Source organism: Dysidea avara, chromosome 11, assembly GCF_963678975.1.
Source record: "Dysidea avara chromosome 11, odDysAvar1.4, whole genome shotgun sequence".
Lineage (NCBI taxonomy): Eukaryota > Metazoa > Porifera > Demospongiae > Dictyoceratida > Dysideidae > Dysidea > Dysidea avara.
In genome coordinates this window covers 887,698-900,070 of record NC_089282.1, presented here as the reverse complement: position 1 = coordinate 900,070, position 12,373 = coordinate 887,698, and the positions used below count along the sequence as shown (strand labels likewise).

Below are 12,373 nucleotides of genomic sequence, written 5' to 3'. Positions count from 1 at the left end.
TTAACACTTCTTATTGTTTTACTGTGATTTAATATCATGCACTACTCCAGCTTGTTTTAGTACTTTTTATCGATGTGCTATGGTCCCTGCTCTAGTTGAAAATTCCAAATTTTTTAGTGTAGCTACTTGTATTTAAAGGAATTGAAGTATTGTTGCATCTTCTAAGCTAAATTTGTTGCAACCTGTGTAAGGCTCAACCAGAAAATATGTTTTTAAAGTAATTCCACCTGTTCCTGCTGAATACATTGTATTCCAGGGAACAGCTGAACTGCTGAAGACATTGATGTTGTATAAATAAAATGGCCCAAGTCTAAACACACTCATTCTTAAATTTCATTATACTAAAAGTCTTCTTCTCATCTTTGAACTTGGTTGCTTTTTGGCATAGATGCAAGCCCCAAAGGTGGCTTATGGCCAGTTTTGGAGCTTTTTTTGTCTGTATTTGTTCTTTGCTGCAGCAATGAGAAAGACTAGCTACTTATCTGTGTATTTGAATTGAACTATACGCAGTGGCGGATCCAGGGGGGCACAGGGGGCACGTGCCCCCGCCCTCCCTTTTTTAATTGCATACAAGATCGAGATACTCTAATAGAGCAGTCAATCACTCTAATAAACCAGTCACAGTGTTCATGAGGCAGTGTAGCTTAACTATGAAGCTATGAATAAGGATCTGAATAAGTATCAAGACACACGGTAGCGTGTCGTGTGGCCAAGAAAGCCAGCGACAGGAAGTAAGAAAACAGCTTTTTCACGCATGCATAGCTCCATGGCCCCTTCTCCAAAGCACACCATTTTTGCATTATAGCTGTCCTCCAGATAGGGTACGCCACACAGCAAATTTGGTTAAATTCGCAACAGCCATTTGTGAGACATGGGCGTTCAAAGTTTCGTTTTATTTTTTTCGTTTTTTTTCCCTTCTTATGCTGTACAGGGGCTAGAGGGACTTCGTTATAAACTGCAAACATGTAACTCGATTGCCTCAATCTTTGGCACAAATGAAGATCGTGTAACGGTGGATTCACGTACCAAGTTTGCCGTGAATCTGATAAATATTCAAGAAGTTATGAACATTTATTCACGTAAAAAAAGATCAAATTTCTGTCACGGCTACAAGGTAAACCAAGTATAGAAATAACTTGAAAATTGGTGTGTAGATAGGCTGATCATCGTAGCAGTCCCTTTTGATAGTTTGAATAGCAATAGAGTTACAGCAACAAAGTTATAAAGCAAAAACCAAGCAAGTGTAAAATCGCGGGATCGAGATACTTTAATAGAGCAGTCATCGCGGGGTAAAAAGGTGTGCAAAAAATGTCAAAGAAAACCTTACCAGAGTTCGAACCAGGGACCTCCATACCTAACACCTGCATCCTTAACCACTGAACCACTGCTACCTTGGTTAATCACCTCACTTAATTTCTGCTTTATAAATGAAATTTCTAATTGAAATCTACTTATAATCAAAAGTTTGTAAAGAACATTCTATGTATGTTCTATTAGAAGTCCTAAAAAAAAATGTGCACTCTATTAGAGTATTACATTAATATTATCAAATATTGAATTAAATCATGCAATGAAATACATTTATTAAGTCTGTCTTCAATAATCATCATTGTATCTACATACATAGAAAAGAAGAAATGCAAGTAAAGACAAACCTCAAAGTCAGCCATAGGCTGGTTTTGGGGTCTTATAAAGTACAAAAAGAAGTGAAATCCACACAAAAACAGCCAAGCTGGGAAAAAGTGGTGTGGCCTAAAAAGCCTGGGTGAAAAAAGTAGTGAAATCAAAGGTGGCGGCCAAGAAATGGCTGCAATGATGTTAATGCTAAAAAATTCTAACAATGGCTGTGTGCATTGTTAAAATTTATTAGTATTAACATCATTGCAACCATTTTTTGGATGCCACCTTTGATTTCACAACTTTTTTCACCTAAGGCTGCACCATTTTTACACAGCTTGGCTGTTTTTGTGTAGATATACTTTATAGTATATACATTTGGTAAAGGACAGCCATTATTGCTGCGACCTTTTTTTTTTGGTCTTCCAACTTTTTTCAGCAAAGTGCACCCCTTTCCAAACTCTGGATCCGCCTCTGATATGTATATATTATGTTGCAATAATTACAGCATAAAAATTACATACATGAATGTTCACTACTGAATTACTGATATAATTGTATGTGTGGCTTGTTAAGTAGCGGAATGTTTCACACAGTGACTTGTTATGTGTAGCCAACTGAACTCTACTTATAACATAGCTGAACTTATATTATATGTACTACAGAGAGGCTATATAATAAAAGTGAAAACTCTACAAGGAATTCTCTACAGAGTGCATGATTTGCAAAATGCAAATGAATGTAGCTGAACCCTTTACAGTGTGACTTCTGAACTCTTTACAGCAATGTAGCAGAATTCTTTTCAGGATGTCTTGTTTGTAGCTGAACTCTCACTGAACAGGGTGACTTGTAGCTAACCTATTAATAGTTGAACTCTCTGCAGGGTAATTTTTTGTAGCTGAACCTTCAAACTGGTGTTTTTTTCATAGTTAACAGGGGTGGATTTGGGGGGGGGGGGGGGGGGGGGCTAAGAGGGCTGTAGCCCCCCCTTTCCTTTCTAAGTTAGTACTTGGCCAATAAAACCCTAAATCTTCTATGTGTATCAAAAGCAGACTTATTTAAAAACTATGCATCACTACCAACACAAATAATGTCTGTGTAACTATACCTATTGTTCAACTCTGTTCCAGGAGAATAAAGCTTCCTCTTCCTCAAGAGTTCTTCAAAAACAAGTTTCGATTATGGGTTGCACCTCCAGTTACAAAAGTTGTAATTGTGTGTTTTGTTTTATTCAGATAATTAGCAGTGTTTTCCACTACGGCTATAAGAGGTGGTTAGTGTGGTTTTTTTATATTTTAAAATGAATTATAAGTGTTAGTTGGTTTAATTGGCAATATTTATTAGCTTCAGTGTAGCTAATATGTAGCTAGCTACCAACTCAGCCATTTAGCAAATTGTAGCCTTTTGCTAATTTGCAGTCTTGTAAGGCAGCTATAGCATATTCACCCAGTTTTGTCTTTGAATGTAAAATCTGCATCTGTTACCTTCTGATATGATCCCATGCTGTGAGTTATGGTGCTGGCATTTGTAGCTAGCCCATAGTTCAGTCTTCATAACCCAGCAGATATAATAAGTTGACTATCACAACAACAAATTCAGATAGCCCATAAATACAAATATAGTTGCACTTTGCTAAGGATTTCCAGTGGACTAGCTAATAGCTACTAGTACCCTTCACTGCATTTTGCTTTTCAGTACACTTTATTGGTGGTATGGCTAACAAAGTGTCACTAGGCTAAGGAGCATGCATACTAATAATTGTGATGTTCAACACCACTACTACTTAGCTATACATGTTTCTGCCTCACAGATTTAGCTGATTAGAGCATGGCTAAGAGAAGCTGATGCATTATGGTATATAGCTAGCTATATTTAAATGTTTGGTAGCTATATACAAATGAAAAGATTATCCAAAGGCATAGCTACAATGTAGGCAGGTGAGGCAACTCAAATATTGGTGACTGAAATCACTGACTACATTGGACCTTTTAGATGCATTAAAAGCTTGCATTAACAAAGTTTATATGCTATTTAGTTCAATTTGTAGGTGTCCACCCAGGGGCAACTCTAGGGGTTAGCTACTGAGGTTTTCAGAAACTGGTCAAGCAAGATAGACATACTCTAATAGAGCACTCACCCTAACAATTAGAACAGTCAAGCAAACTTTTAACATAATAGTATTGGAATTAAATTGCTCTCACAATCAACCTCAACCTTCCCAGGGTAATGTGCATTCTTTGCAATTGCCATAATAGTAGGATTAAAATTGTCTCCAGATTCAATCTTGTAACTCTTAATTTTCTGGGGGCATGCCCCCAGCTGGAGCATGCTATGCATGCCAATTGTGCTTACACAATAGAGTGCATGGCAAGCATAAAACACTGCAAGGCCTGCTTCACCTATTTAAAATTTCTAGCTACGCTCTTGTTATCATGCATGCATGATAGCTATACTCAATGCATATTGCTATCAGTACAGTGGCGGATCCAGGATGGGGCATTTGGGGCAAATGCCCCCCCCCCCCCCTTCAAGAAATTGCATACAAGATCGAGATACTCTAATAGAGCAGTCAATTACTCTAATAAAGCAGTCACAATGTTCATGAGGCAGTGTAGCTTACCTATGAAGCTATAAATAGGATTACATAGCAGACGTGATATAGTTGGTAAGGATAACTAGCTATTATTGTCGTGACCTTTTTTTTTTTTTTTTTTTTTTTTTTTTGGTCTTCAACTGGTTTTCAGCAAGTTTTTTTGGTCTTCAACTGTTTTTTAGAAAGGTGCCCCCCCTCTTTCCAAACTCTGGATCCGCCCCTGCAGTAGGCCAGGCAAACTTGATTACTTGTTTCTCATCCACAAAAATTCGGATTTCCATGTGGGCGGGAGGGTCATTTTTCATTAATTATTCATTGTTAAAGAAAATACCCCAAATCAAGCTGTCTGTTACAGTCTGTTACTATAAAGGTTAGTTAAAGCCTTTTAAGAACTCATACTTACGTTTTACCACTGTTTCTGAGATGCAAGTGAGATTTGCTGTGCTGTAAAATGATAGCTAGCCTTCTTAGCACCAAAATATGTGTGCACGTGACTGACAATAGCAATAATGAAATTAGAGGATCCCCCTAGGTTGACATGCTTCTCACACTAAATGTAGTCACTATTCCAAATAACTAATTTGACCATGGATACTACATGAATCTTATAGGGCCTTGTGAGAAGGTTTGGTATCTTCTAATGTCTGCTTAGTTATCTATGTCCTAGCCCCCCCTCTCAAAAAATCCTAGATCTGCCCCTGGTTAATCTCTCTACATGGAGACTTGTTTGTAACTGAACTCTCTATAGGGTGATCTGTTATGCAACTGAGCTCTCTACAGGGTAACTTGTAACAAAGCCAAAACCTCTACAAGGTGACTTGTTTATGCAGTTGAACTCTCTACAGGAGTACTTGTAACGTAGTTGAAATCTCTACTGGGTGACATGTTTTAGCTAAACTGACTCTCTGGCTACAGGGTGATTTGTTTTATAGCCATGAACTCTCTACAGGGTGACTTGTTATGTAGCTACAGGGTAACTTGTTATGTAGCTACAGGGTGACTTGTTATGTAGTTGAACCCTCTACAGAAGGACTTGTAATAAGCTGAATCGTTTGTGGCTGAACTGACTCTCTACAGAATGCCTTGTTGTGCATGTGTATAGCTGCATGAAGTCTCTTACATTTGAGTGACTTGTTTGTATAGTTGAACTCTACAGGGAGACTTGAAACATAAAGAATTTTCTACAGGGTATGTAGCTGAACACTCTAGAGAGTGACTTTTATGTAGCTGACTATACTGCAGACGACTTGGTTGTAGTGTAGCTGAACTCTCCTGTAACATAGTTAAACTCTGCATGGTGACTTAATTCTACATACCAACTTGTTTGCAGCTGAATTCTCTACAAGGTGACTTATAAGGATGGTTTTAAATTTAAGTCTTCTGAGAGGTCTTTCTATATATATATATATCCATCTCTATACCAGTTTTAGTTTGGCTTATTATACCTTAAGCAGTTTCAGTTCCTGGTAGCTATGCATAGAAAGTAGACTGTCTAATCGTGTTTTATTAACAAAACAAAACTCAAAGTAGACACAGCAAACACAAGAGACACACAGCAGGCATAGAGGACATGGCTGCAGGCAACAGATAACCTCACTTGAGATATGCCAATAGCCAAGCAGTTGATCATGTAAGATGCACATTCTATTGGGCACAGGAATAGTACTATGCCATAGTCACCTTACACAGTGTTTGGTATGAATGGAATATTATCTGTAACTATTATATTAACATGCATCATGTTACTTAGCTACATATATAGCTTGTATGCACTTGTTACCACACACGGCAATAGCATTTATTTTTATCATATCAAGTTTTATAACTGAATGCACAAAATTATTTGGAAATATACATAATGTAATTTTTAATATTTAAGTACTAGCCATAGCTAATTTGTCATTGGATATGCTGTTAGTCAACTGATCCCAATGTTTTTTATTGTTCATTACAGGTAGCATTCCACAAGCTTGAGATTTGTAGTTTGAAGAGTATAGCTAGTTGTTAAGAATATCTCCACTGTACACACTCAAGTAAAATAAATTATAATGTGTTTTCAGTATAAGGTTTTTTTCAGCTTTTTAGAGATTAATTTTATAAATACAGTATTATAAGTACATAAAAGAAAGTCTTTGCCCTGCTCAAAATGTGGGCAGAGCTCTGTGACTATGGAATTGTTGCCATTACCGATGCAGCAATTACCATGTTGAGCCGGCATCAATAGCAACCAAAGGCCGGTGAGAGCACACCTTGGAGGGCCCTTAGGAGGGTACACCTTGTTCACCTCTTTGGAGGCCACACCCTTTATAGGGTGAAACCACACCCTTTATAAGGTGTGGCCTCCAAAAAGGTGAATAGTACTGTAAGCATGCAAGATAAGATCACACTATGGATAGTGATCTTTTAGTTGTAATGTAGTTAAGTTGGTCACAGTAGAAGAAAGCTGACTTGTTAGAGCTACATGATCTGGTAGGATTGTTACTAAATGATATGAAATAGAGTATATTATTAGTGAACTTAAAAGATTTAATGAAAAACACTGAACTGAGATGTTGGCAAGTTCATCTACTAGCTAGCTAGCTAGCTAGTGGCAAGTAGCCTTGCCCATAATTCTCCTAACTACTTTTCACAGGACATTAGGGCATTTACTGTACTTCAGGTTGTACTTAGGAGTCAACAGGTCAAGGAAGCGATAAGCTCTCGTTGGTCGTGGTAAGATCTACGGAGTCAGTCCGTATACGGCGCACATGGCACAAAACGCGTGCGCAGTATTAAAACAATAGAGACCACAACAAAAGCTACTGACGACCTTCTGTGCTGAACCAGTGTATCGGAGTTTAAAGGGTGCAGCTGGTCTGAAATGGCGCGTGTTGCTCTCAGCCTGTTTGCGTTGGTCTCTCTACAGATGGTGAGTGTTTTCACGATAATATGTATGGTATTTTCCATTTTACATTGTATTGATAATCGTAGATATTTGCTCTGATGGCTGGGGTTCTGCACGCTGTCGTGATTTGCCATGTGGTACTGTGCAAAACGTTAGGCTTTCCTATAAATTCAGTTATCATTATCATCTGCGAAGGAACAAAAAAAAAGGGCTTGTTCGTGCACTCAGCCAATTAAATTAGTTTGGAGGCTGCCTCTCCAGAAGTCAGTAATTATCAAGCACTATGATTTCGGACAACTTCCTGAAAAATTATAATTGTGGGATCTAGGTTTTGGTTTCAGCATATTGTACTACATTAAGCCTACTAACTTTGCTATTGGTACAGTATGAACAAGTGCTTAGAACTAAGGGGACTTGTGATTTGTGTATACTCTAAGTATACGGAACAAATAAAACCGACCTAAAATGGATGTATAAATTCATGAGGTGACTGGACAAAACATGAAAAAGCAGCCCTATGAGGTACTCTTACGTAGTAACAAAAGGTTTGAAATTGGTTGTTAATGTTTTTAAAAGTTTTCTATAGAAAGCTTTTAAAAACATTAGCAAGATACTTAGAGAGAAAATTCGCTAGGAGGGCGGTTTTGCTCGTGCCCGTGCTGCCTGATACGAACATTGACATAACAGCCTTACTGTTAAAGCTTCGGAGCTCAAATGCCCAACACAACGTTGCTATGAACTACTGATTAACAACGACTCGTGTTCAATTACAAAATCGGGCTGCTTGTGAAATTTCAGCTTCAATATCACTGTACAATTCCAATGGCGAAATTTAAATCAAGGTTTTTACTATTAAAGCTTTGGAGCTCAAACTCCCGACACAACATTGCTGTGAACTGGTTAACAACAGACATGTTCAATTACAAAATCAGGCTGCTTGTTCAGTAAGGCTGTTATGTCAATGTCCGTTTCAGGCATGGGCATGAGCAAAACCACCCTCTTAGCGAATTTTCTCTCTAAATATCTTGCTAGAAAGTTTTTAAAAACATTAACAACCAATTCTAAACCTTCTTTAATATATAAGAGTACCTGACAGCTGCTTTTTCACATTTTGTCTATTGACTGCCAAGTATTATACATCCAGTGTCGTAAATTTTCGTGACGCATGAAAAATCCGTAAATATGCACAACTCATAAATTCCCCTATGAGTTACTCATCTATTTAAATCTAGTCCTCTGTGTTCCATGGTCTATTCAATGGCTGACACATGGTGGATACAAATACACTTCTACACATTGCCCAAATAGTTATTTTATGGTTTAGTTGAAACTTACTACACTATGCCTAGCCTAACCCATAAACCAAAACCCACAATTTAATGCTCCATGTTGCTCAGTGTAACAAGTCAAAGTGTATCGTATCTTAATTTGAGCTGGGTGGGCATCAAAGTCATGAGCAACCGCATTGCCCAGACAATATACAAGTTAAACCCCATGTGGTACCTTTGAATTACCACGTTAATATATCCATTGATAACTGCTTATTTGGCTCCTACAAGGAGATACATGCAAGGTGCATGTGCAAGAATGAAGTACTGTGGAGCAACTATCCACACGGTAGTCTTGGTGCCCCATCACAAATACCATCCTGAATAGGCTTTCCATTTTCTGGGGCATAAAAGCTAGAAGCAGAATTTTAACACTCTTGTTTACTCATATAAGGAGAAGACAGATAGTATTTGTTAGAGGTGTACCGATATGGGTTTTGGCATGTACCGATATCCGATATTGATGCAACCAAAAAAACGATAGTTGATCCAATATTTGCATTAATATTTAGGCAAACGAAAGTGTACATTTACCTACCTACAACAACATGTGTATGTATTCATTGCTATACTCTGCCTGTGGTGGTATACAGGTTGGGTTTGTATTGTGCAATCCAGACAATTAGGCACCCACAAACATTTTTATGTATACTCCAATGAAGCCTTAAACGGACATTTCTGCATTACTCTGCATTCTAATGGCTTGTGAGAAAGCTGGTACAGCAAGTTCCCTTGGTTATCCTGCGATCCTTCTTTTATTACAAAGGTACTCTATAACTGCTTCATTTGTGAAGAGCTTTCCAGTAACAAACACTAGAATTGCTTGTATTTATATGGCTTCTCGTAGCGTAGTGCTTGTTACAATAAGCCAGAACCACATGGATAACGTAGAAAACCAATGCATAATCTGTTTATGTACAAACTATTGCTACTGTATAAATATCGGTAGCGATATCGGTCCTCCTGCTGTTCAGTACCAATATCGGTAAAAATGCCATATCGGTGGCCGATATTATAGCCGATCCGATTATCGGTACACCTCTAGTATTTGTGATGGGGCATCAAGATTAATATACAGGAATGGTCAGTAGATATCTTCTTGTTGCTTCATTTTTCACACTAGCCATGGGTGAGCTGGCTTTTGGAGGGTTCCTATTGGTTATGCTGCACTCATGCAGTGTCAAGAAAACTCCTCTATTTTTGAATCACCAGAAGTACAAGCTAAAGACTTCATACTACTTATTCCCAAGTGGCTGGTATGTAACAACAAGGTCATACAAAAAAATGTTTAGGATGACAACCCATGATCCCCACAAAACACAACTATCTATTCATGACACCATTTGTGAAATGGGCCCAGAAGTGTCACTTGGCCAACAACCTGCTGAATGGACTTTATCATAATGGTATCTTCTTTAGAATGTCATTAAAGTCATTAAAGGTCATTAGCCTGCATGTAGTGTTGCATCGATAATCAGTTGAATAATTTGGTATATAATACAAATATTGGTATCAGTAATAAAGTGGAAATAATTTGTTGTAACGTAGGCATGTTTGTCTGCAAAAAGTATGGGTTGCAAGGCTTTAGCAGACTATGTATATTTACATCCCAGTGTGTGGGAGTATCAAAGCGCCGTGCTGGGTTATAACTACCATACAGCTAGACAGAGCGGCGCTGCTGCTGCTACTGTACGATATATTAGTTATCACCCAGTGATAACTAACTTATCACCCTGTTGCGGAGCCACTCAGTCTCTTTCGTGACATCATAATAACTGCGAATGACATTGTTTACCAATGGAACAAAGAGCCAAATAAGGAAATATTGATACAAAACACACCAATACAGCACTTAAAACTAGCTAAATCTTACAAGAAAACTGTTAATCCTTTACACAATAACACTACAAGTTACTAATACGCTGGATAGTTTAACAAATGTCAAAAATAGTCTGTGACGATTTTCACTCCAGCAATCACTCCCAACGGTCACTATGGTGAAGAACTAACTTCCTCTAGCTTCATCATTCTATCTCGGACTATGGTAGCCACTTGTTGGTCTTTATTTTTCTCTTGCACACCACGCGACACCACCATACCAACTTCTGACGAAGGCGAATCGTACCTGAAACCGCTGCTTCATAACACCGCCCTTCGCTACAGTTTGTAGGCAGTATGTAAGGTCTCTCTTGTAGCTACGAAGTAGAATCTCCACACAATTCGGACGAAATCTTGAGCACAGTGACAGGAACTCAAACCGGAACTTAATTTACTATCCGTAAACTTCTGAGCACTCCCACGCACTGGGATATAAAATAGTTATATCCCATATACTCGGATGATATCATTGTTATTACACGAGTCCGAGGCTGAGCCGAGGACGAGTGTAATAACAATGATATCACCCTCGTACCAGGATATAACTATAACTTATCACCTGCTTACGCAATCAGTCTATCGCCCTTCACAAAGGGTCTGGAATCCCACTAAAAACACTGTTTGAGAAGCTGGCTTAGCTGTTTTATAACTACTTGGCTTCCTTTTCCATGAAAGCGGTTGGTGGCAAAACTATAACAGACCTTGTAGACTCAAGTACCCACGAAAATACAATGTAATTCTGTGAATGCTGTCCCACTAGGGATGTACACACAACATTAGGGCATCTTCTACTCCTCCCCTGTTCTGAAGAATATATTGGTTATAACATTGGAATATCAGTTATAGCAATGAACAAGTAATCAGTATCGGCAAATATGAAAATATGCATATTGGTGCAACCCTACCTGCATGACAATGTGAGCGTTTTCTGCGCTGTCACTGGATTGCCCAGGTAAGAGTAGGCTGGACATACGATCAGCACACTGGTTGGCTGTACTATTGACATGCTCAATGGTGTAGATATGCACTCGGTACAAGGGTTCATCATTGCATTCTAGCAGCTGCCATAGTGGGGATGCCCTCTTTGTTACCGAATATCTTGCACTAAGTGGTATCCCCACTACTCTATATCTATTGGTCAGTCACTAATGCATCCATACAAATATTAGTAAAAATGGCAGCACCAAAGACTAAAGCAAGCCTTCACTTTCTGTTTGAGTGTATGTGACGCATAAGTGATAGGTTTCTGACTATTGTTATTCATCATGTGTACTAGGCAAGCTCCTACCCCATATGCTGAAGCATCACAGTACAACTTAAAGGGCCACTTAACATCATAATGTACTAGGGCTGTGTTCTGACTTAAGAAACCTTTGGCTGCCTCAAATACTTTCCATTGTTTGTTCCCCCATACCCATGCAGTGTACTTGCGTAAAAGTTGGTGGAAGGGGTACAAGGTATGTTGCATATTAATAGAGATGCACCAATAATCGGATCAGTGATCAGATCGGTTGCCGATATGGCAATTTCTACATGGCACATATCACTGCCAATAGTTTGCATGGCAAATATGAATGCCATTATTTGCAGCAATGAAAAGCCTTTTTGCTCACTACAAACAAATAGAAAGCCTCTCTATCTATTCCATAAAAGCGCTAAGTTACGAGAAGCCATATTACTGCTCGTGTAAGTACTGCTATTTGTGTTAAAATATTGTTACCCAGTCTGAAAATGGTAGCTGTTACACTTTAAAAATAAAGAACTGCACCACAGGAAAGCTAAACTGATAATCTGTGTATACTAGCCATCTTGGTAACTAACCCTTAATGGGTAGGTAAAAACAGTGGACCCGGGGACCAAGGCCCCGGGGACCCACAGAAATCCAACTCTGCTTGGAATTTTATACACCTCACAGTATTCTATACTTGTACTAGGTACCTCTGCAAGTAGTCTTGCATGGCCAATCCACTTTTTCTCCCCTCGCGGCGTCTCGCACAATGTTTACACCAATTAGAAATATAAGCGCCTCTAAAAAGTGTCTGAAGCTGACTGCATTTATAGGCCACTGCCTGC

General features: G+C 38.6%; 2 protein-coding genes across 9 annotated transcripts in view; both read left to right on the top strand.

The window, feature by feature from the left end:
• Positions 1-12,373, top strand: part of LOC136237872 (adhesion G-protein coupled receptor V1-like) — a 206,773-nt gene that overhangs the window by 45,956 nt on the left and 148,444 nt on the right. The gene's annotated exons all lie outside the window — the stretch shown is intronic.
• Positions 6,986-12,373, top strand: part of LOC136237873 (ADAMTS-like protein 1) — a 90,543-nt gene continuing 85,155 nt past the window's right edge. The window contains exon 1 of the mRNA XM_066028118.1: positions 6,986-7,118. Coding sequence (XP_065884190.1) covers positions 7,071-7,118 — 48 coding nt within the window. The 5' untranslated portion in view covers positions 6,986-7,070. The remainder of the gene's footprint in view (positions 7,119-12,373) is intronic.